Below are 25,538 nucleotides of genomic sequence, written 5' to 3' on the forward strand. Positions count from 1 at the left end.
GTCCCTCGGTTCCGGTGAGGCGCCACTTTTGGACTTCGAATTAGCCCCCTTCTACCTCGCTGGGTGGGCTGGCCTTTTGGGCCATGTCAATAGCCCGGACACCTTCTCCGTGCTGAATATATATATTCTGACCGAGTATTGTGTCTTCTTTCGTCTTAAGGGAGTCTTGGGACGCTACACAATAATCGTGCAGATAATACATGTTATCGACGTACAATGAGTCCTAAAACTACTAACTTGGCCCAAAGGCTAGTCTATTTAAAAAGGATACAACATCAGAGACTCAAGTCGTCCCCTATTCTTAAACTAAATGTTAGACAAACAACCAACAGATTACATAGCCTGTCCCCCCTTTTAAGCGTCACCCCGACACTGTTTTGGATCATGCTTCCACGTCAGTCATCGCAGCATAATCAGTGCTGTATGGAAACACCCACGAGCCAACCGTGCCAGTCATCGAATTTCCATGAAAACTAGAAGACACTTCACCGCAATTTCACAGATCCCCTTGGCGATTCTACTACACCCAAAGTTTTGTCCTGCATGAAAAAAGGATTTAAGAATGGAACAAGTTGTTGGACATCGCGCGTGTCCAAAGTCAGTCGCAGGAACACTAGCCTAGAAGCAGAATCGAATAACTAAGGGTGATGTAAGGAATAGTTCCATTAAAATAAGGTTTCTTTTTTATTTCCCTTTGGCATTTTTTTTGCACTTCAAACTCTTACATCTGCATCTATTCATATGAGATTTATCCAGCTATTTGGAAAGTGGAGGAGGTATTACCAATTCACTTAAATAACAGCATACTGGAACAATCAACAACTCCACAACAAATTTTCATGGATAGTCTATGGCAATTTTGCTGTATTAGTCGATAGCAATAATTAAAATCACGAAACAGGGATGGTAGCCGAAGGCAGACGTCATTTTACCCTTTTATTAGAGCCATCACATTTTCACTTATCTGCAGCATATAGCTTCTTCGTTCATGGTAAGACTTATTACGCAGAAGTAAAAATCTCTTAAATTGCATTTTAGGATAGGGTTTAGTTTTAGCTGCTACCACTTCTGTATCCCAAGACGAAAGAAAACATAAAACTGGAGCAGGTCATATTTTGGTGAAGTACAAGTCGGCTTGAAGCTACTGGCATACCCTTAATGCCGTAAAAACGGGACTTAAACCAGCAGTTAATATGGTACAATTACAACAAACACGTGTGAAATTTCGGTTAACGTTTTTATGATACCTTAATTATGTATTTTTCACTGTGTTTTGATTATGCTGGTACTTATGGCTTCATCATCAGAATATTCCTTTGGGTTGCAGGACGTTAACGCCACAGCCCAGAGTTTCGATTCGAATCCTTGCCTGCTCTATGAAGGGAGCAGTAAAACATCATAGGTTTTACACTAGAACGTCGTCCATCACAGACATATGCCTTGTTTGGATTAAAGGAAAGGCACAGGGCTATGTAATTTCTTCGTATTTCCTTAAAAGCAACAAAACAGATACCCTTGGAATTTGCTGGTTGTTCCTTTGCCTTGTAATTATTCTTTTATAAGTGATAACTGGAGAATTTTCACACTTCACCATATTCTAATGTCAATTTTTATCAGTTTGCCTCCGCAAAAATTTCTGTATTTTTAGTTCTGCAAAATCCTTTTTTCGTTGAGGCACAAATGGTGACTGTTCATTCATGCGTCTGATGGTGACATCAAGTAGCATAGTGTAATACAATAGTGGTTTATCCCTCGGTTCTGGTGAGGCGCCACTTTTGTACTTTGAATTAGCCCCCTTGTACCTCGCTGGGTGGGCTGGCCTTTTGGGCCATGCCAATAGCCCAGACACCTTCTCCGTGCTGAATATATGTATTCTGCCCGAGTCTTGTCTTCTTTCGTCTTCAGGGAGTCTCGGGACGCTACAATAGACTATGCATACTTTAACATGTGTCTTTTTAGTGGTGGAGTTTCCTAAGATTTGCCTTTATTTTTTTTAAATTTTTGCAAAACCTACTATCTGTTAATAACTTTATGATGTTGTATTCAATGCTTTCATTCCCGGTAACTTTTGCGCTATTCCAGAAGTTTCCCTTAGTACTTTGCTCATTCATACAAGCTACTTCGTTTGAAGTGGGTAATAATTAACCAAGTAATATTGTAAATGAACTCACTTTAGGACAGCCGATCTTAGGCATGGGAATTTTTATAACATTTCGTAATAATTCTGCAGCAGTTTTTTGCTGTACGTTTAGTGACCGCAACAGGCGTTAAACACAAAGTTTTTGTTAATATGTGCTTTACTCAATGGATTCTTTGGTGGTTTTATTTAAGTTTTTTAAGTGATAGTCACTCTCAATACAATTAGTTGAAACGCATTTGTACCCTTTATTTTAGGCCGCCACTTTTGAACTCGTGTTAATCTTTCAGCTTAATTAAGCTGTTCTCAACTCTACCTCATTCTGCATAATGGGTGAAAACGATGCGGCTATTTATAGTGTTGTTAATGAGTTAATCGATTCATGCATCATGGACGATATCTTACATCTTCACCGAGCAATTAAATTAGGTTACTCTCATTTAATCCTTGCTGACTCGGAGGATGTTGATGGTGGAGAAAGTGATTCCGCTACCCTCCACTCCTCTTCCAGATCGGATCCAGTAAATAGGTCTTCGGCTTGTTGTCGTTGCGTCAAATGTCATTGCAAAGTGGCGGCGACTCGGTATGCCTCCCATCTCTCCAATTGCATGGGTCTTGGACGAAACAGCTCTCGAAGAGCAAATAAGTACGTAAATCGTAGATGGCCTATTGATTATGGTTGATAATACCTAATTGTGACTTACTTATCTTTAGGCGCATAGCTGAACAACAACGTTTTGAGGACTCGGATGATGTTGATGATGCCCACTATTTGGATCACAGTCCCATGTCATCTTCTGGTCACAAACACGACTACCCATCGCTTAGCAATTACCCCAAAAATCAAAGTTCAGGCTTTCCCTCTCGAGCCTCGAAGAATAATAATGTGAAGATTAGTGGGTTGTCTACTAAATCCTCCAATGGCAGGAATGCAAACAACTCTCTTCCCGCTGAGCCCGTGTTCGAAAAGACAGACTCCTTTGACAGCATTTCCTTCTCCTGTGATGATGATGAGAGCAACTCTTCGGAGGCCACTAGACGTTCTGGTGTTTCACGAATCAGGCGGCACCAGAAGCTGCACGTCTAAACCTGTGTTTATTCACATCTTTCTTTTCTACTCCTCTCCCTCACGTCCTATCGATCGACCGTTGTCTTTCTAGAGGGTAGTATTTAGTACTTTAATCAGGCATTTTGTACACATTTTATGAATGCGAAATCCAATACTTCGGAGGTCCTGTCTAACGTCGTCTTGGTTGCAGTTCCTTCTAAGTTTATATTGTTAATGTGGGAACTGGAAGCCCGAAAAAGTAGGAAGCTTTCACTTGTGCTTTTTTGTAAACAACAACAACGCCGACAGGTGCTGTTCTTTACCTGGATAGACTTGTACTGATTTCGTTTTGCGTTCTTGTTGTGACTTTGAATCGTGTCAAATCTGCCGGCTTCCAAGTTATTTGAATAAATAATTGACGATTTGGAGTGCGTTTGCACGTGTCTTCTGTTCTGTTGCTTTAAGCCGTGATAGGGCGAAATGCTTTATAAATGCGACTAAAGCGTAGTTACGATTACACTTTCTAAGTAGATTGTGACTCTGTTTGCTCTTTTTGCATGTTAATTTATTTTAATCAAAGACTCCCATTCTATCATTCCGGAATAAGAGCTGTGAGTATTAATAGCCAGGCATAGTTAGCTTGTAATTGTCTATAATCCTCCATTCTTATGGGAATCGCCACCATGACGCAAGTCATAATCGACTCCTAAGCATTTAGCCACTTTCTGATCAGTACCCGTTGGAAAATCAGTCCTGGCGGTACACCCGTGCAATGGTTTCGCCTGAATAGATTGTAACGATGTGCGTCTTTCGGTTACGATAGAAGGAATACTGACTTTTTGTCGACCAACTTTGTTTCAGCAGAACTTTGCTTTTGCTTCATTTTGCCCATTGCTGAGGGGGAGGGAGAACGCGTCCCAATTAGTTCGGAGATTTTCTGTTGGCATTAAAAAAGACCTTTGCATGTATATGCTTCCCTCTGTCTAACCGATACCCGATAACCTTGGAAGTAGATATTTATCGGCGCAATTACGCTACTCTGAGGTAACTTGCTTCACCACGCCATTCAGCTCCTGTGCATTGGGCAAAAGCAGAAAGCTGCCCTAGTCAACAACATCCAGCGTCTCCCTGAAATGGTACATACCCGTGAATGATTTTTTTCACCACTCTTGCGAAAGACCGGTTGCTTTTGTGACCTCACGATAGGTCACGCGTCAGTAGAACGTTTCGCGCGCCAATTTCCGGCTCACAGAAAAAAACTGCTGAGCTGGAAATGCCCACAAGTGGTGCCGTCGCTAGCATACGTTGGGCATTCTTTGAAGCGGTTACAATTAAATGCCCTGCCAAGAAACAGCTGAACGTTCGTCCCATAGTGTGTTCGAAATCGACCGCAGGCATTCTCACGTCCGAGTTTTAGATCTGCGATTGCTCGACTTCACCGCCACGTGCTGTCGCATGTATCCACTACTACCACCTTGATCAAAATTGTGTGGATTGGCCTGCGGTGCGCGCGCCGGTTACTACTGGTACCCGCAAGGCGAACCTATCACGTGTAGTACTGCCAAACCAACTTGACCTGAACTTCCCCCTTATTCTACCCTTTACCAGTGATGGGAAATAAGTGGTTCCCCACGCATTTCAAACGCTGATGATCATGCTTCAGCAGCAGCTTCAATACTAGACAATCACGCGGCAAAGTAGAACCCTCACATCCCCCAAGCATTCAACACTTCTAAACACCAGGATCACGCGACGCCAGCAGAAACTGTCCCGCATCGTCACAAAAGGCTGCTCGTGTGCGCAATTGTCTGCGTTGTGATATCAGTTTGTTTATGTCATAAAACACGAATAAAAAAGCAAGTTTGTAACCTTGCGTCTGTTATGGGAATTGCAGCTTGAAACCTTCTAAGAGGTCTAACCGTTGACGCAAGCGAATCCACCAAGCCAGTACTGCGAAGTCGAAAGCCCCCCGCGAGCGGTAAACAGGCAGTGATGAATAGTAGCCCGGACCGCCTCGCGATTTAGGGAGGAAGGGAGAAAGATAAACGTCAAGCATCGAGAACGCCAACCACGGTGGACTACTACACGAACAAAGTCAGAACGTTTGCAATGGAGGTTTGACATAGAAAAAAGGAAAATTAGGGAAAAAATTATTTATGAAAATGTCACTAACACGATAACGGCGAGGATAGGGAAGTGATAGAGCAAGTGGGAGGATGAGCCGAAGAACAACAAACTAGAGGTGGGTTCGGTTCTGCCGCTTCTCCTGAACTGATCGCAGCAATACAAGGGCCCGGTTCGCCTCCGCCGAAGTCAGGACACCGGCACCTTGAAGATGTGTGATCTTGGTGACCAGCATGGAGAGGATATCGTCGCCGAGCTCCTTCACTGTGTCGTCATTCATACGAAGGTGGTTCACCGCCTCCTGCAGGAATCTGTGTGTGTGAGGAGGAAAGTTGTAATCGGAAATTCAATCGAATGCATTCTCCCAAAGCAAAACTCACCGTTCAAAAAGTACTTTAGAAACAGTTTTTAAGCATTTAAAGCAAGAAATACCTGTTGTGTTTAGCGAGAAATTTTCAAGTCCCTACGGCAAAAAAGGTGTTGAGAGCCTAGAATTCAGAGGAGCCACAGTGAAAAGGGACGCCCCATTTCCGTCGCCTTTACCGTCAAAGTAGGTGAATTTGAGGTCGCATCTTTCTCGAGACGTTTGCCACCAGAACCTTAGAGGAAAGTGGGCCACCACAGCCCAGGTGTCCTACAGTCTTAATGACACCAATTGTCAATAATAACCTTCTTGGCCAATTCAACCCCAAAACCATAAGATTTGATTAACCTCAAAGCAAACATATCCCGCACTTTATTGTAATGTTATAACCTCAGCTAATCTGCTTGAGACACGATTTGAAGAGGCCAGCTTTCATAAATTCATAAGGCTTTACACAAATATAATGTTGGTAGCAAACGAGTTGCTACCTCACCTCTGAAAAAGTTTGCTTCACGTTAATGCAAGTGACTTCAACGACCAGAAATTGTAACAAAAGAAACCCATCAATGAAAATCAATCGCGCCTCTGTCACAGACCCCTTTCTGATTTCCCCTGAACCTCATGAGCAATACGACAAGCTACATCCACATATGGAGACGGTGGTCAGGAGAGTTTTTAAGTATTTAAGGCCGCACAATCATTCTTAATCCTATTTCTCGTCAAGTTACACTTGGGGAGCATCGATGTTAGAAGAGCAGGAACTTGTTGGTTTATGCCATTACATATGTCATGACCGGTGCAAATAGAGGTCAGCCTGGGGCCATGTCAAAAGATACCAACTGTTTCAGTAGCCTACTTCAGTGTTTACGCTAAGATATACTTGCGCAAAAAAATATTTACTTCCAAATAACTCGCCTTCCTTCATTTTAAAATTCCATTCACAAATTAATCGAATTGAATTGAATAAGTGGCACCACTACCTATCTCAAAGTCACTTCTACATAGCTACCCTGCTCACTTGAAAAAATACGACTCTCGAAGGTGAATTTGGTTATTTCCAAAACCCAGCGTTGCGACCCCTCACAATTCAAACAAAGTAGTCAAAGTTTCCGTTGTCAACTTTAAGCAATGCGATTTCTTTTAACCAATGCCTCGATGATGCGTGATAAAACAGGGAGACTCCAGGGTTTGGGAAGGACGACAGAAGGAACTTACGATATCTTCATCTCCAACTGCTCTTGAAGCTGTCCACAGCTGAGTTGGTGAATTAGGGAAAGGAGAAGCTCCTGTTTCACATTTTGTCGGAAGAGCTGCACCACTGGAACGTTCTGCAACACCTTCAGCAATAAAATTTGGTTCGCCGAGGTCAGGGCCTTTGAGGAGGTAAATAGACAAAGAAATGGGGTTATTTGAGCACAAGTTATCCTCTTGAAGGACATTAACATCTGTAACTTTTGATATGAGTAGAACTTGTTATACCTTTAAATCTCAACTGAAAGGAGGGTCAGGAATAGTACTTGATGAGACTACCTCTGCCTGGCGACCCGATTGTTCTCCTAGTTAGCATGGTCTGTCACTTCTAGATGAAGATTGACACCGAATTCAGAAGACTACTTGTTCATTAAATTCAGACAAACCGCAGTTTTTGGAACTATTGTGAAGGTGTGCCGTCATTCTTTTCACGTATCGAGAGCCTCCTTACAAAATTTTCCCATGATGTTATGGACAAGTCGAAAACTAATGCCATTTTAAATAAAACTTTCGTCTTGAAACCATTTTAGACAGTATAAAATGTCATTGGGTGACCTTAGCAGTGAGAAAATAATGTAGATCAAGGGGGAGGGAGTCGTCATAATACGCCAAAAGGGGCCAATTAGTGTCAACTTAGTTGATAATTTTAAAGGACCAAATGAGCTCTGCCTGAGGAAGACATTGCTTACCGTCTCAAGGGCCTCCACATACTGGTGGTTTTGAATGAATAAGAGAGCCGCTTGGTAAGAGTCCGCAGACGAAGTGCCTCCCGAAATGAAGTTTCTCAATTGCTGCTTGCTACCGCCTCCGCCGACAGTGTCGAAGGCCGATCTCGAGCCCTTTAGCGACAAATCTTTTGAAGTCGCAGCTGATAACATTGCTCCTCCTACTTCCAACGCAGACGGCATTGCAATATCTGCCTTTAGCAGTTGTGACTGCTGCGAAGCTACTTTTAGCGACTCATTCATTTGAGTCGTAACCTTGGCCTATCGGTCAAATGAAAAGAAGCATTGCCTTATTTTATCTAGTAATAAAAACCTCATCAAGTACGAGTGTCCCTATGTCCAGCTGTCTTCAGGAAAACATACACAGCGTCATTTACCTCTCATGATGAATATGATCCATTAATTATGTTGCAAAACCACCTATCACGAGTTCATTCACCCCGAGTCGATTCCTTCCGAATCTGTCCATTCGTCTACTTATGCCAACATTCCAGCTCTGCACAGGAAATGGCAGACTAAGGCTTATCTAAGTTTCGTTCTAGTGGACGAATTTGATCGTAAAATGGATCAAACAGATGAACTCGATGAAAGCAACCCTAGCAGAAATTTAACAATCAATTTATAGCTAAAGCCCACTCCAGCAATATCTAGTCACCCGAAGCGAATACATTTAAAGATTACCGGCACATCTCGAGTTTCAATACATAACCTGGTTACCTTCCGTCAATACAAATAATTTTCTCTAGGAGTCTAGAAATAAAACATCAAAGAACTCACTGCAATGTCCTTAGACAACCGGTTGACCTGCTCGTCGAACTTCCGAACCGATGCGTCGATCTTGTCCCGCGAGGACTGGACACCAGAGTCAATCTTCGTAATGACTAACTGTACGTCTGATGAAAAAATAGCAGTAATTTTAGGACTTCTAAAAAATTTGTCACTTTTACCAGATATAATTTAGTCATTAAGAAGGCATATCATCACCAGGTTAAAAGGCTCGTGTAGACTTGTTTACTTTGCTTAAAAAGCATGCTATTCTCAAGCACAACCCCGATTCAGCAGCACAGAAACCTCGAAGCACCAAGAATGGGATGCTCTGTGAGGATCCAATTTAATGATTTCAACCCTGAATACGAGAAGCCTGACCTTGAGTAAAGCTGAGAGTGGATGGGACCCGGTAATTCAAGCAGAGTAAAACACCGACTCCCAGTGCTCATTTTGTGAAAAAAAGTGCAGAGTAAAAAGATGCGATAGATTCAAAAATTGCGTTTTGACAAACGATTTTAACCTTGAAAAAATGTGAAGTGGAAGTTGAGGCAATCACGGTAAAAGAAAGGTTAATACACCTCAAAGTACGGTTGGGCAACAAGATTTGAACCTGATCACCGTCCTAACAACTGACAAAGCAAAGAAGTTTTCCAGATAGCCAAATGATCTCGACCGAACAAAAAAATATCAGGCGAAGAATTCGCAATCTCAAATCTCTCAATTCGGTGGACGTCATTGTACTCCTTTTCGAAATGACCCAGCTAGTGCCTCTAATCTTGGAACGAATGAGCTGGAAAAGAATAAGGCAGCGAATAACAATGTGTTTGGATGAGTTACAATGAAATGCGTTAAATACCTCCATTTCAAATTAACAATGCTTGAAATCACAACTACCATTTCAACATTTAAACAACCGGAACGAAAGTAACAAAGTAGCCTTCCAAATAGCCGCGTAGGTTGATCACAAGGAATGATTTAACCGGAAGAGTGTAAAGATTTCCTCCTGGCAAACGTTGTAGATTTCAGCTTCGAAGATAGCCTAGTTAATCTGCTCAAATGGTGTTCACATAAAAAATCATGCCAAATAACTGGTAAGCATCTATCAAGTTAGCAATCAGACCTCAAAAGAAGAAAATCCGAATTGAGAGCAAAGTGACAAACAATAATGAGGTGAAAAGAAGTGAGTAAATTTTTTTTCAATTAACAGCCTTTGACAATGACTGCTGCTCCAACAAAAGAACATTTGGAACAGTATGCCGAGACAGAAACGGGTTGCTACGTGAAATAAATGGGTTGGCCTACCTAGTTTTAACTTTCAAAACTGAGGTATTGGATGACCGGGACTCAGCATGTTTATTCATGGTCACCATTCTTAAAAAACGAACTATTGTAAAAATGTAGGACATAAAAATTGCCGGGGAATTGGATAAATGTATGACTTCCAGATAAAATTAGCCAATTAATGCTCACGTTGGTTCAGGGCACATTTGACCAGTTCATCTAATTCCTTGGTGAGTTTGTCAACTCCCTTAGTAAACGCCGGCACGAGCACCCGACGCAGTTCCTCGCGGTAAGCAATCGTCATACTAGGTGCAATTGTCGTGCTCATCTGGCCCAAAAAGTACTGATTGAACTTCTGCAACACAGGAAAGACGTTTGCAATGAACAGGCAGCAAGGAAGTGAGGGGGGAGATAGCGGTATTCAACACCAGCCTACTGGATCAATGATGACGGAGAGCATCCGATCGGCCACTGTCTTCGGCAGAGGACCCAACATCTCCTCCAGGGAGACTCGCAAATGCTGACGCAAGGGCTCGAGGATTATAGGAGCATCTAGCAATGAAAGAAAACAATCGTGTTATAATAATTATTGTGGCAACGCATTTAACAATGTGATTTCTTCAGCCTCTCCAATCTCAGTTACTATCTTCTTTGAGGTACTGTAACCATGCCTAAACGCACACGTGAATTCAAACGATGTTCAAGTCAAAGCGGGACTATTTCGTACATTGTTGTGATCGTTCATAGGAATGGCTGTTGAGGCTGGAGGTTAGAAACCAGCACAGCCGGATCAACATGCGGTCTTACTGCTGCATAATCAAGCCTTTCATAACCGTAGCGTACTGTGCTTGAAGCCTTCTGCAGACAAGAGTGGATTCTCGCACTCGCCCCATACACGGTTCCTTGGCATCTTAAAAAAACGGTGGTCGGAGTCGACGGACCCACGAAATGCACACCGACTAATGGTGATAAGCCAAACTTGCTACCCAGCAATAATTGAAGCAACACAGCGGTAATGTGCTTTTATATCACCTGCAAATGTCATTACTCATTTTCACACACTATCTATATTCAAGCCAAACATGAAAACTGCACCATTCACCATTTCATTGGAATGATTTTTAAGAGATAATGGGCGGGCAGCGAAGACCCGGAATCGAAAGTTAAAATCGAAATTTTTGGTGATAAATCTCCACCATGTATCAAATCATTCAAACAGAACTAAACCCATTAGCGCCCTTATTTGCGTTAAAGATAGTTTAGCCATTTGCTTTTCCATTTTCTTTCCAAATCCATCTTCAAAAGCTAATTATACATTTAGACTCATGTTTACACGGCACTACAATTAAACTGAAAGTGATTTGAAGACAGCAATTTTGAGAGTTTAGAGAAAGATGAGACCCCATAGAACTGCGGACACCGAAGTGAACGTTTAAGCATGGAATTTTAATTTTCCAAATGCGATGTAAGAAGGGATACTACCGTAGCAGTACTACACACAGTAGCAATTGCTGGCCCATACGTCAAGAGTCAGTCCGCTCCAGATACCGTTAGTCAAGAAGGCAGGGAATAACGCAGTTAACGAAAACGTAAAACGGAAATCCGTGGTTACCTCCTTCTATCCACAAAAGATTTCAAGCGTAGTATTTGTGGTGCATTGGGAGGAAAATTTCAGAATACAAATGTTTTAAAATGCTTTTCAGGCGTCCGATAAGTTTATAAATGCAGTTTGCCTCCCTGAAAATTTGTTCTATTCTGATATAAGCTCGGGTATCGGTTTGACTTAAACACCCCTTCTGGTTTGAATCTAACATCGAACAAAGGATGTACCATCCTAACTTTAGGCGTCATCAACTAAGCAGAATATAATAAAAATTGCATTGACGGATAAAAAAAACTTTCACGTACTGGACTGAAAGACGTTTTGAATTTCAGTTCGTATGACATTACGCGTCTGCTCCTGCAAGGTCTGCATCTGCTTGGCGTCTAAAAGAGACGCCGCCTGTGGTTTTTTCGTCGGAACCATTGAGGCGGTAGAGGTCTGGATGTTATTCAACACTGTTTCCAGATGCATTAACTGCTTTGTTGTCTCGGCTTTCTGCTTGCGTACTTTGGTTACAGAAGAGAAAGGAGTGGTGAAAGTATACGAGGCAAGAAGGGGTTATGAGAGGAAGGGGAAGGTGGGGTAACTCACCTTGATCCACCAGATGATTAGCCCAAGAGGGTGAGGTGGGAGTAGAGGCGGTGGCGGAGGTGGAGACGGGTGAGGGGGTGAGAGCGTTAACTTGCTTCAAGATGGTGGCTTGCACATTGGCCAATTTTGTTAGCTGGTTCTTATTCTCATGCACTTTGTCTAAAAGAGGAAAAAACGATCCGACATTCCAAGAGAAAAAAGTTGCGTAAGAGTGCTAAAGTAAGGTTTGATCGGATTGAAATTCAAATACCATCTCGAGATAATTTCGGCGGTCCCATTAGGCAATAAACTTAGGAGCTACTTTCGCCTAGAGATTATGGAGGCGGATTATTGCCAAAATTCCGAATAGTGTGAATCATACGAGTCTATCTGTTCTCAGCCATTTGCGATATTTTCAAATAAACAGTGGCACAATCGGTTTTTTAACATCGAAAGCTGCTAATGAACGCATGCATACGTGGAATGCATGAAATCAATGGCCAAGGAAAATTCCGTTCATGCAGATTATTCAGAGTCTGAAAATTGACTTGAGGTGAACTGAAAGTACTGTTAAGACGACGTATATAAAGTATATTATGTATAAACACGACTGGTCGGTTCGACCGAAGGGTAGAAGGGTAGATGAATCGGAAAAGACTGCTTGAATTCATCAATGAATGATTGGGTGAATTAGATACAGGTGTACGAGGGGATAGATAGGCAGATGTGTACAGGGCGGATATACAAACAATAAAAAGCCGATTTAATGGATGAACTGAAGCTTGGGTAAATGGACAATTGGGCGAATCAGGTACGGACAGATAATAGGGGGAATGAATAGATGCGCGAATGGATTAGAAACGGAAAAGGTGTAGCATTAGATAGACAATCGGATTCCGATATGAGTAAATTGTTTGAGGAATAAATAGGTGGATAAATAGATGGATGAGAAATGGATAGATGATTTGAGAGATGGACCCTTGAGAAATGGATGATTGGATCGAGAAATGAACGAATAGTTGAATGGATAGGATTGGATCCAGGAAAGAGAAATAAACCAGAATTGGGTGATTGAATGGATGAATCTTTGAATGAATGAATAGCTGGATAGATAGATGAATGCATAATTGAGTGCACAAAAGGATAGTTGGTAGGATAAACGAGGAAGTGGATGGATGAATGAATGCTTATATGGTTACTTCTACATGAATAAACCAGCTGACATACTTGTGAGTGTCTTAATAGAAGCCGCCTGGGCCTTAGTCTCCGCTAAAAGACTCTTCAGCAGTTGAATTACTTCCGAATCCCCCGAAGCACCACATTCAGTGGAGGAAGTAGTAGGGGTAGCAATAGGATGTATCTGCAATGACTTTAGCGACTCTGATGTGGCGATCACATCGTTCGAACTGCCATCCAGACTTCGCACGGAGTCTGAAAGTGGTTGGTTCATGCTGAGACTCATGGCCTTTGCAAATACGCCATTCGCAGGCCGGGAGAAGTCTAGGATCGACGGATCACCTATAAGGGTGGAGAGAGGTAAAATTAAGGCACTTTAGAATGGAGAATATTATTAACGCATGCCAGCAATATTGGTTAATTCTGGTAAAAGTCCCCTCTAGTAAGATTACAGGCCAAGAATGAACGCTTACGGATACAGAGAGCTGTAAAAACTAGTATTTTAGGCCCTACAATAAAACTCTTGGAGGGGCACAACAACCTAATGGTTTGGAATTGTGAAGAGTACAATAACAAGTCTACATACACTGAATGCCACCCCGATCTAATTATGGCCAAAAGCTATCTGACAAAGAGAGCGACCGCCAAGCAAGAGGCGAACGAGATGAACCACTTTATGAGTAGTTTGTAAGCGAGAATAAAAGAAGACTGTTACTTTTTACCGTTCGGAAATCCGGAAAAACGTTAAGAATGTGAAGTAACAATCTTCTAGTCTTCTATGAACGAAATGCTTGTCCAGTATGGAACAAGATGTGAGATTGATGACCGGCGCCACGGAGGGGCGCGAATAGAACTCGAAGCAACCAAACCAAAAAAGCAGCAACAGTGACTACTATGTTCTTATTGCACGAAGAGTCAAAACAGCAGCGTTAATTTTTACATAAATATCGCCTAGGTCGAGCCAGATCAACAAATAGGTAAGGTAGTAGAAACAAGTCACAAATAGGCGGTACTGCCCTAATGTTTTACTTCATAGTCTTTTCTAACCATTTTCATGAAATACAAATAAGATGTGGAATAAATACAGGATTACAGGCAGTTTGAAACAGCAACAGATTAAGCACACTTGGCTCCTAAGAATGTGAATGATACAATGGGTTCAGGAAATTCCACTCTAGGTGGCGATGTTAATCCACGATTTTTCCTCGGCCCACATTAGACCACGCGAAAGGAATAGGTGAGATTAAGTGTGAATAACTAAATAGGTTCAAACAGAGGAATTGAGTGATTGGACTTGACGATGGATGCATTCAGCATATACATTGAACAGAGTAAGTTGACATTCCTTGTTTGGGATTATGAAAGGCAAAGATAAGATGAAAACTTACGGCATAGGGAATTCGAGAAGCTGGCAACACTGCTACTGCCCGCCAGACTGCGAACAGAGTCCGACAGCTCGCTTGCTTTACTCAGTCCTCCCATACCCCGAAACGGCAACTGACTCGGATCGGCTGCGGAAGCAAAACGAAAACCATTAGTAAAGCAGGCAACTATAGGTGACCGACAAAGAGCAATAAAAAGGGTTTGTAAAGATCTTGTTCGAATAGACCAAGCTCCCAAATACTGGATAAATTAATGCCACATGAAGACAAGATCAATCAGGACAAAATATGGTGCCGCATCAAAATAGCTAAAACAACCGCCTCATTCCCCCACGATTAAATATGCCGAGTAGAAAAAGAAAATAATGTTCCATCAAAATTCAAAAGCATTTACATTCCAGTTTCAGTAAACCAAGACTACAGATGCGGAGACTAGTGCAAAAGCGCAGTAACTGCAAGGATCAACCATTTTCTCGTAAAAAATGACAAACTCTTGGGAGTGCAGACTGTACTTCTTTTCCTAGCCAGTACTCTGCCGCATTCCCACACTCCCAAGTAATGCCTGCGAGGTTTTTCCGCATAGACGGATTCATAAGTACAGCTGCACTACCATCAAAGTTCCGGTAGACAGTGAGCCAACTTGGAGGGAAAGTAGTCATGGAAACTTGTGCCGTTTATACCACTCCTACAGAGAAACACATTCGTTATACAATTTCACCACAGATTAATTATGCTTCAATCAAACTTGCAAAGCTCTGAACTGATTGTTCACAGGAGCAACTGACGAGGCCAGAGGTTGAGATTAAACATAACCGGATCTATCACTGATCAACGCACAGTCGACCGTGTTTGAGACGTTTACATTATTCACTTGCCTTATTACTGAATCAATGGGCGTTTCATCACCGTGCCGTACTGGGAGGAAAGGTTCTGAGTATTCATTGGCAAAAGGCATCGTCACCACAGGCTGTTGCATCCACAGTCTCTCACTACACTGTCGCCTGCCATCTTGATTAAGGGCGGCCAGAGGGGACTGACAGAACATGTGCTCCAGATTCTGATAACAAGACCGGCTTATCATCTACCACTCCCTGCAGTACCATCCCAACATTTTCTTTAAAAACTCATAAAATTACATGTTCCTGGTTGACCTGAATGCCTTTTATAGGAGCGGCATTCAAAATAATACGGGTGTCACCAACTTCTCGTAAAACTTGAAAACTGTCGAAAAATGAATTAATTGAGAGCAAAATTATGTTTGTTTTGATTATAGATACGATTACGTGGATATTTCTAGATTCTCTATGAAAGTATAAAGCCACCATAGTCATATGGTCTCTCATCCTACTTGTACATACATAACGGAGCTACTTCCAGACCAGTACACCCAACTTCTTCAGAGACCCTGAAGGCTGAAGACTGGCTAACGGCCCTATACAGAATAGTTGATCAGGTTCCGCATGTCCCCAAAGTAAGACCAAAAAAATATATTCAAAATTAAGGCAAAAATAGTTGTTCATTCATTTATTCCTAAGGGCAGCGCTGCTGAAGGCAGCTTTGCCAACAGTGACGACAGGTCGTTGTTTACTCTCACCCCAGAAATGAAATTCGGAGGTTTTATAGCGCCATTTCAGGTAAAAACGGTTACACTAATATTACTTGCTCCACTTTAACGAGGAAAAAATGCATTTAATCACCATTGTCCACCACCCATCTGGCGTCACATTTCAGACTGGCATGAGCGTGGTTTATTGTTAATGCACTAAATACACCACGCTGCCCTATTAATGTTACAGGAGCTATTGCCCACCTCCTTTCCTCAATCTTTGATAACACTTTCATTGGATTTTACAAAAGTTCCTAGGAAAATGAAGTGTAGCAATCGATCGTGCCATTTGACCTCCTTGATCAAACCGACTGCCCTTGCAGATGACAGGTTCACATGCTGGAGTGTAAAAATCTACGAAACCAACTTTAAAAACGGAGCCAAAGAGGAGGGGAATGAGGTCACCTCGTTCACTGGGTATTGCGAATATAAGAGTGGATGCCGGGAGCACAAGCCCATTTCTAGTGGAGTTGCCTAGGGGGTACAAATGTGACGAATGCAGAGCACTTCGGATATTAGAATGTAGGCAGAACCATGAGAAAGTGGTCTGCAAAAACAGGTGAACAGCTGAAAATGGTCCCGGAAAAGCTAAACACAAATGGCAAATTTGCTCAATTTTCATTAATCAGGAATTTTTAAAGCCCTGATGTTTCAACTTTAATTTCCGTCCTTTAACCCATTTATCTTAATTGACTAGATTAATCACAGTTTAAAGCGCATTCCTGTACTTATAAGTCATCACATCTAAAGCATAAAGTCTATCAAATATAGAGACAAATCTGCGACAAAATTGTATTACCAATGGAAAAATCCAGTAAACTACACCCATTTCAACTTGTTCATCCACAAACCATTATTGAAAGCTGTGTTTGTTTTAAGCTAGAAAAGTATTTAAGTCTCCTGCAACCCTCTGCGCCTAATTAGGTGGCAGCAGCTGTGAGAAAACTTACTAGCAGAGGTGTGAAAGGAGCAAGTGGACCCAGAGCGGAAGGCAGTTGCCACTATCGGGTCTTCGTTGGCAAGCTCAGCATCCGAGATTCTTCCGACAGTTTGAAAGCTTTCGCCCTCATCATTTCCGCTGCCACAATTGTCACCACCGCCGAAAGATTGGCCTGTAGGCGTGCTGCAAAAGAATTTACATTAATGGTTTCTTTTAGGTTACACCACACTTTCACCGCCTAATCATCAGGCGTTTTTTAAGAGATCGCGACTTGGATGCAAAACGATACAAGATGGTTTTTTGTTCGACTCAACTGCCAATCACAAAGATCCCACACCTTATTGTTTTATCCTCAATCGTTTTGGGACACGATTGGATGCAAATTGATGAAGAACACGTCGCACAGATGCGAGGTCGGCCTCAAATAAGGTACGCAGAAAATCGCCCATATATGATGGCTGTAGTGTTTCAAATGCAGAATTTTACTTTCAAATAACTGACTCAACCCCCTATGAATTCTATGAACGTGCTAGAATTCGTAAAATAAATAGAACGATGTCAAAAAACAAAGGCACTACTCACGCTTCAAGCTCCGAAGTAGCTTGAGGAGTATCTAAAGCACAAGAAGAAAGGCGCAGTTTAAGAATAATAGGCAAAAAGCAGGAACCAGTTAATTAAAAAAACTTACTTGAGTCCACAGAAAGCGAATTTTCAGTTGGAGGTGGTACAGAAGGGACATCTCCATTCGGTGGTGGAGTGTAGGGGCGCGAAGAAGCCGAAGTTGGTCTCCGGTTAAACATCTTCGTGAAGACATTGAAAGAGCTGGAGAAACTAATGAAGTAGAACCAGTTATTCTGAATGGTTTCTTTCAAGAAAAAATTAACCAGCAAGGCTTACATGGAACTCTTATTTCCTTCGGGCAGTAAAGGGGAGGAACAGTTCCCGACCGTTCCTACCGTAGACAGGGGGTCATTATCCAGTGGGGGCTCAGTGGCGAATTGTTCCTCTTTCTTAGCTACAGAAGGATTTGTTAGATAAGCAAAAAGGATAAAGGTGAATCTTACTTTTGTCACGTTGCATGTAGATGCCCAGAGGAACAAAAAAACTTAACTTTCCTGTCTTCAGCTCCCTACAAAGTGGCACGAAATAGAGAGACGAAGACTAACACTTACCTAGGATGAATCAAATTTAGTTGAGCTTCAATGTTATCGCTGTCCTCTGGGACGTAGGCCGCAAAAGCTACGGAGCAAAAAAGGCAGGGGCGTGCGATACGATAATGATAAAAAAACCGCAAAATTTCCACACAAGTGCTTTGTCAAACAAGATCGGAGAAAATGAATGGAGTCACATAAACCAGTTAGGTGGTGATTAAAGTGGGAACCCAGAAGCTCTAGCCAATGAAATTGTAGCCATGACGCTTGAACTATTTGCTAATGGTGGAGGGCTGGTTAGGCGCAAGCACACACATACGCCCACAAACAAAAAAGACATCACAACTCAATTTCACCTCCGATTACAGTGTTCGTTTTCCTTTGTTTACCAAAAGGGCTCAAGACCGAAATCAGTACTTACGGCGGTCCAGTGAAAGGGAGCGTGAAACCCGACTGACATCAAATGCGATACACGGACTGACGAGGAGAAACTCAGTGACACATCGGAACTGCACTTCTTCTGGATTATCAGGGTTTCTGGATAAATGGAGCGCGTAGAGAACCTTGGAGAAAGAGATAAATCAAGATCTCTATTTGGGGGAAAAATCCATCAAAACCGGTCTTTTTCGCCATATTTAACATCCGACTATTCAAGTAGCCGATCCCGTTTGATGCCCTCAAAAAATAATCTAAACTAGATACATATGTCTTTATTTTAGTGGCACAAACACATATGTATGTGTATGTATGAATTCGTTCATTCACCAATAACCGCATTGCTTTCATTGGAGCAAGGAGAAGGCTCGGGTAAAGTATCGACAGAAAGATGATTCTTTAGAGGCTGCGTTTCGGACTTCTGTGACTCCTCCGAAGCATGGTTTCCCTTCCCCACCTCCTTCTCTACAACTTTTAAAGATGACCCAGCTGTCAGAGCAGTCGGTTTCACATTCCTCTGCCGCCGTCGGCGCTTAACAGCCACCGTATAAGAAGCCTGTCTAGCTCTTACGGGTCTGCCCCTCTTTCTAAGCGGAGCTACATAGGATCTACAGCCGACTGGCGTGGCACTCCAGTGGCTGGGGATGGAGGCTTGAGCTCTCGGAGTCGAGCGACGACATCTGAGCAGTGAGCGTTCGCGGGTTCGGGAGAAAGTTTTGCCACGGTTGGAGTTATTCCCGTGCTCACCACTAAGGAGACCACAGGTGCACATATTAGTGCTAATTTTGGCGCGTTTTGACTTGTTTGGCATTGTTTGAGGAGTAGAATGAACACACACACTTCCACAGCGAAATGTGGGGGACTAGAAGGCCAGTCATCGATCAGCGCCGATTCGAAAGGGCACGTGACCAAAGCACGACAGGCGATTGAACTAAAACGATGGCCTGTACAGAAATTCGCCATAATACCAGGCCATTATCACCGGTAAAATGTCCAACATTTCACTTCGTCTACTCCCTTTCTTTCGGACTACTATGATAATTAAAACCATTGTTTAAAGAAAGCGTTTGAACTTTTTTCCAAATTTTGTTCCATTCAGAGTGATTCCTGCAGACTCGCGATATTTCCAAATAGGCAAATATTTGGGAAGATTCCAGATAATATACGACACATTAATGATCCGTTTGGACGTAAAAATGAGCCGAGTAGAAGGCAGAGGTAAGTGATTACGACGTGAAAGAAGCTACTTCTGTTCCATCAACATCAGACGGTCGCGAATGAATCTGTGAGTCGTAGAGTTCAATCTAATTGAAACTACCACTTATGTATCACAAAGTGTTACTTTACCTCACCTACATCAGTGATGGTAAAAAAACGGACTTGTCTAAGTAAAATATTCTATCGAATCATCCAATATTACCTAATGGCAGGTCGCAGCATCCGCATGTAAAAGCAAGAGAAAAACCTTACTGTGCGTTTGATGTCGCTGGCCAGAAGAAGATTAGCTGTCGCACTGAAGTGAGTAATGAGCATGGGTTGAGGGGAGGACTTTAGGGTTTCACTATCCTTCTGATCTCGTCCCTCACTGGGACAAAATCGAATAGTCTGAACCAGGGAACAATCGGGAAGACGCCAAAGAAACAACTCCCGATTGAAATTTGCTCCTCCAATTAGATACCCTTCCGGAGCTAACATGCTGCAATAAATATCGATAGAAAAAAAGCATTGGACCACTGTCAGAATTGGTACCAATAAGGTAATAAACCTTCGGCTACCTCTTATAGTTGACATAATGGAGAGATGAGAATGAAGAGGTTCCGGGCATTGTCCATTCACGATAGGGACTAAAAAATTCAGGACGGTTTGAATTTTCTGGCCTACCTGAAAGACTCTGATTTAATGTCGGATAGTTTGAACACGAGGATTTGTCCGATATTCACACTAATGAAGATGGTTGAGGCATCAGCAGCAAACTCCATTGCCTCAATATTGTTGTCATAAGTAGAGAGTCGCACCAGAATTTCGGTTAAGAGACGTGAATGCAAGTGATATTGAACTGATGCCGTGTGGAAATCGATGGGACCAGAGGACAGTTGCTCAATAACCCCATTTAAATCGACAATATATACCTTAACAAATGTGTGAAATTAGTAGAGGCGACAAGCATACGTCTCTATTTAAGGCTGCCGCTAGGAGCAAAGAGGAATCTTTGTGGTCTTCTGGTGTTGTAGACTTGGGCCCCCATTTAAGAGCACAATGAGTAAGTGTAGAACTGTTCTCATGGAGATTAATGGATATCAAGAGGTTATTCACCGCGTCAATATGATTAACCTAGAATATAACTATGATAAAATACAGAGCCTTACGTGATATATATTTAATATCCCGTCGAAGCTTAAGACGGCCAATATTGGTAAAAAATACGGAGAGAAGTCAAGTGTGAGAAAGTCACTGTCAAAATTCTTAAGAAGTGATCTGACGCGTGTTTCACTGTGCGTTATCCGTACTAACGCTTTAGATTGACCTAAAATGGGTAAATATACAGTTGATAAATCACCTTTTATAAACCACGCGATGTTTCCTGATGTCGCATGACTTGTCAACAACTTCGTTGGGTAATATTTGTATTCCCAGTCGTACGATACCAGAGGTGTGATCATTAGCTGAAATGATAACAATCAAGTCACAGAAACCTACAGAACTGCTAGAGCTTTTGCCATTTGCCGTAATGGCACTAGCTGGACTGGCAACAATGTCGACTGACGAAGAGCGTATGCCAAAAAACTCTTCATAACCATTGCCATCTAGAAGTCTGATGGTGGTCTAATTAAATTGATGAATTCGTTTACATTTTCTCAGCAAACGACTTCATGATGCCAAATAAAATAGAAGCACTGAGAATTCATGCAGGCGCACAGCGTAAAACCCGGACGGCAAATTGACCAATCAAGTCCTTGAGATAGTAGAGGTTTCGGCTGAATAAAAGCAGTAAAGTGGTGCGTAGAGTAAAAAGCGCATATGACATTTTACAAGGTAATAGTTATGACTTTAAAGCTAATCGTCGCCCGAAATAGTTCACAACTTACTGAGCAAAAACACTTACTTCGACCACTTCTCAGCGCACATAAAGTGAATGAGAAAAACAAGTTTATTTGCAGATGTGCTTTCATCTTTGTATTAGTGGTATAGTTAGCTATTCTCCAACAGCAATCTTAGACCGAACATGTACCAGAAGTTAGTGGATGACTATTTCCAAAGTCGTATGGTGGGCAGCAAGTCGGATAAGAACTTGCAATAAGCGCTTGTTTAAATGGACCTTGTAGGCCTGAGGCTGCCACAAAGTGTGGGCCTCGTGACAAATCGGACGCCCTCTACCCGCTGATAGGAAACATTCCCCAGGCACTCTTAACTCACAATAGCCGTATCCTCATTATAATCGCTACTCAATGGGGCATGTTCTCACCCATCTCGACTACTCGTTCCAAGGATATGAAGGCCCAAGGCGATGACGCAACAAACCGTTTATTTTGCTATCAGGGGGTTGTGCTGTTGGGTGCCTGGAAAAGCGTATAATGTCTTTATTGTGGAAGAAAATTGAGCATGTTTAAAATAGGTTTTATAAACACTTAGCTTATTTCCACATGCCAACGCCTACTAGGAGCCAGTATGGTGCCTTTGTTCTCAACAGAAGAGAGTTTCAGTGTAGCGGCTTTGGAGGTGTGCTAAGCCGTGCCATTGCCAATAAATTACTACGCAGGAGATGCCTGAAGCTCCAGGCATGGATGAAGGAGTCAGGAAATTCAGAGTGTTTAGCTGACGGAACCCCAAAAGTATTTTAAAATATGCGGCAGTCAGGATCATTACTTAGATAGCCATGTGATAAAACAGCAAAGTCCAGGCAACAAAGTAATGTCTTTTCAACTGCATGCTTTACTTTAAAGATATAATCCAAATTTAGTGAATTTCTAATTAAACCCTATCTTAAAATAATTTTTTGTTGTCAGGTCTTACTAGGCTTAAGCATATTAAGGCAAGTCTATCACTTTACATTCAACTAACAGGTTAAGAATGCATAACTATTTCTTCCTCTACTATCATAAAAATGGGCAAAAAAACTTAGGATACTACCTAATATTTTGCATTTAATTAGTTGCAATAAGCATAATGACACTTATTTGCATTTGGATGCTTTCATCATCATTCACTGTTTTGTTTATATTCACCACCGAATAACGTCAAGGCTGATGTGCACTTTATAAAGTTGGTTTTTATCGTGCTCTGGCGTCTTGAGTTCCCCGTGGTCCCGTCGAAATGATTTTCCCTAGGATTGCTTTGAGTGGATCCTTTAGGGTTCCTTACTTGGTTAATATTGTCAAGTTTTCCAGCGCTACAACGGAGTTGCCGTTTCACAAAATGGTTGAAGTTTTCTTTAACAATGCAGCCGAACACGTCGAGGTGAAAATGAATAAAGAGCTTCCTTGGCAAGGAACATCTGAGAAAAAGGCAAAATATATTAAGGGGGTCCTTGATAACATTAGAGCTGTGGATAACGCTACAGAATTTCGCTTCCCTATAAAGAGGGATGATGGCTCGTTTGAAGTTATTAATGCATGGCGCGCTCAACACAGTCATCATCGATTGCCCTGTAAGGGTGGCATTCGCTATGCTGCTGATGTCGACATGGGGGAGGTCCTTGCTCTCGCTTCCCTAATGACCTTCAAGTGCGCTGTTCTCAACGTCCCGTACGGTGGTGCCAAAGGGGGTATCAGAATCAATCCAGCGGACTATTCTGTTGATGAACTTGAACGTATCACCCGTCGCTACGCCATGGAACTTGCTAAAAAGGGCTACATTGGTGCCTTTGTTGATGTGCCCGCTCCTGACATGGGTACTGGTGAACGCGAAATGGCTTGGATGGCTGATACCTACGCCCAAACTGTGGGTACGTTCACTCTCCTCCTCTCCTTTTTTTAAAAAAATCATTTTTGTGTCTAATCATGGCTTTTTAGGCTACCAGGATATTAATGCTAAAGGTTGCGTGACTGGCAAACCCATAAATCAGGGTGGTATTCACGGTCGTACCGCTGCTACCGGACTTGTAAGTAAAACTATCATGGGCTTTCAAATCTTAGGATAGATTAATCAGGTTACTTATCTCTTAGGGCCTCTTCTACGCATTGGAAAACTTTATCAACAACGAAAAGTGGGCTTGCAAATGCGGTCTCTCGAGCGGTATTAAAGGCAAGACTTTTATCGTCCAGGGCTATGGAAATGTCGGCCAGTACACCACCCAGTTTATGCACGAGGCTGGGGCTAAGTTAATTGGTGTATTGGAGCTTGATGGCAATATCTATAACCCCGATGGGATCGACGTCCCATCCCTTGACGCCTACAAAAAAAGTCACGGTGGCATCGCCGGTTTCCCCGGTGCTCAAGCCTACACCAAGGGCTCTCTTCTCTCTGAGGAGTGCGACATTCTCGTTCCCGCGGCGAACGAGCGTCAAATCAACATAGATAACGCTGATAGTATCCGAGCAAAGCTGATTCTTGAAGGCGCCAACGGTCCGGTCACCCCGCCGGCAGACAAGATCCTACAAAAGAAGAACATTCTTGTTATTCCGGACCTTCTGGCTAATGCTGGTGGTGTCACTGTCTCCTACTTCGAGTGGCTGAAGAATCTGAACCATGTCAGTTTTGGAAAGCTCTACTTTAAATATGAGAAAGACAACCATTACCATATTCTGAGTACGTATCTACCAAAAAACAATGAATGATCTCGGTGATATTCATTGTTATCTGTTCCTTCCAGGTAGTGTCAGCCAATCGCTAGAACATGCCCTCGGAAAGAGGGTTGACATCCAACCGACGGAGGATTTCAAAGAACGCTATGATGTGAGTGTTAATATCGATAGCATTCTCAAACTTTTTGCATTGAATCCCATTCATTATTGGTGCCTTAATTTACTGTAGCGCATCTCGGAGGAAGATGTTGTCCGTTCGGGTCTTCACTACAGTATGGAGCGGGCGTCAAACGTGCGTTAATTTCACTACCTTCTAGGGTCTATTTTCTTCCACTGAATCAGTATCTATCTTCCTCTCTTTCAGATCGTCATGGATACGTGTGAATCCTACAATCTTGGCTTGGATCTTCGTACATCAGCCTATATCAGCGCCATCGAGAAGATTTTCTACACATACCATGCATCGGGATTGACCTTCAACTAGGTTTAAGCACTTACTGATTTAGAACTGAACAAGTACCTTTACTAATGTCGCTGCCATTTAAACCGTTCGACAAGTACAACTTATTGGTGCCAAGCACTGTACTCTTTCGTCTTACCGGTTTCTGCTTGAAGAGGCGTTTTAGTATAGTTTAGACGTGTGTTATCGGGTCTATGATGCATTCAAAGCTGGGGATGATTTAATTATTTCACCTCCTGAGTACTGGCTGTAGTCGTAACATCTAACAGTCGAATGTTTGACTTGGTTACCTCTTGGAGAGCAGGCTCGTGTTTTTAAAGTGGTCCTGAACTGTTGTACAAATGAGTTCAAGGGCCCCTGTAGGGATTTGTCAACTCCCTTAGAATTCCTCGAGTTCCATTCATAAATAAAAGAAGGAAGAGGGAAAAAAAGAATTTGACAGCAGAAAATTTCCCAAACGATTTATTCCACCAAATCGTTTGCGCCTTCATGCCACCAATGCGGGTGGAAGTGTGTGAGGTTGCTTTGAGCACTGCCTCAAACTTGATCACGGGCGTTGGATCGATTCGTCGTTCTCCCACTACACACATCAACAACTTGACTGAAATGCCCAAAAGCAAGGCCAAAAATCAGTGGCTTCCATTGTGTGTGTTAATGCAAGGTACACATTGCTTTACCATTGGCATTAGCTGCTGCACCAATAACAGCAACAGCAACAGCATCAAGAAGTTGAACAAGAACCATCGCACGCATATCACACACTTTATTCATCCACT

General features: G+C 42.4%; 3 protein-coding genes across 3 annotated transcripts; 2 read left to right on the top strand and 1 right to left on the bottom strand. All coding sequences in view use genetic code 11, as the record gives it.

Moving 5' to 3' along the window:
* Nucleotides 1-2,466: 2,466 nt before the first annotated feature.
* Nucleotides 2,467-3,224, top strand: EGR_07366 (Ataxin-7-like protein 3; the record flags this gene model as incomplete). The annotated part of the gene is made up of 2 exons (XM_024496615.1): nt 2,467-2,783; nt 2,852-3,224. 2 exons carry the CDS (start codon nt 2,467-2,469, stop codon nt 3,222-3,224), a joined length of 690 nt encoding a protein of 229 aa, XP_024348994.1.
* A 2,197-nt stretch (nt 3,225-5,421) lies between these two features.
* On the bottom strand, nt 5,422-21,687 carry EGR_07367 (Enhancer of mRNA-decapping protein; the record flags this gene model as incomplete). Its single annotated transcript, XM_024496616.1, has 25 exons — nt 5,422-5,620; nt 6,889-7,046; nt 7,614-7,910; nt 8,427-8,542; nt 9,888-10,053; nt 10,135-10,250; nt 11,607-11,807; nt 11,893-12,051; nt 13,099-13,389; nt 14,436-14,558; nt 16,986-17,158; nt 17,558-17,588; nt 17,664-17,797; nt 17,873-17,990; nt 18,040-18,104; nt 18,148-18,214; nt 18,548-18,689; nt 18,947-19,423; nt 20,032-20,257; nt 20,337-20,405; nt 20,443-20,690; nt 20,731-20,892; nt 20,928-21,224; nt 21,259-21,373; nt 21,665-21,687. The coding sequence occupies 25 exons, from the start codon at nt 21,685-21,687 to the stop codon at nt 5,422-5,424; spliced, it is 4,173 nt and encodes a 1,390-aa protein (XP_024348995.1).
* A 1,185-nt stretch (nt 21,688-22,872) lies between these two features.
* On the top strand, nt 22,873-24,786 carry EGR_07368 (Glutamate dehydrogenase 2; the record flags this gene model as incomplete). Its single annotated transcript, XM_024496617.1, has 6 exons — nt 22,873-23,503; nt 23,571-23,659; nt 23,724-24,306; nt 24,371-24,453; nt 24,532-24,594; nt 24,667-24,786. 6 exons carry the CDS (start codon nt 22,873-22,875, stop codon nt 24,784-24,786), a joined length of 1,569 nt encoding a protein of 522 aa, XP_024348996.1.
* Between the last annotated feature and the right edge of the window lie 752 nt (nt 24,787-25,538).

This window comes from Echinococcus granulosus (genome assembly GCF_000524195.1).
Source record: "Echinococcus granulosus chromosome Unknown EG_S00075, whole genome shotgun sequence".
In the NCBI taxonomy this organism is placed as follows: Eukaryota; Metazoa; Platyhelminthes; class Cestoda; order Cyclophyllidea; family Taeniidae; genus Echinococcus; species Echinococcus granulosus.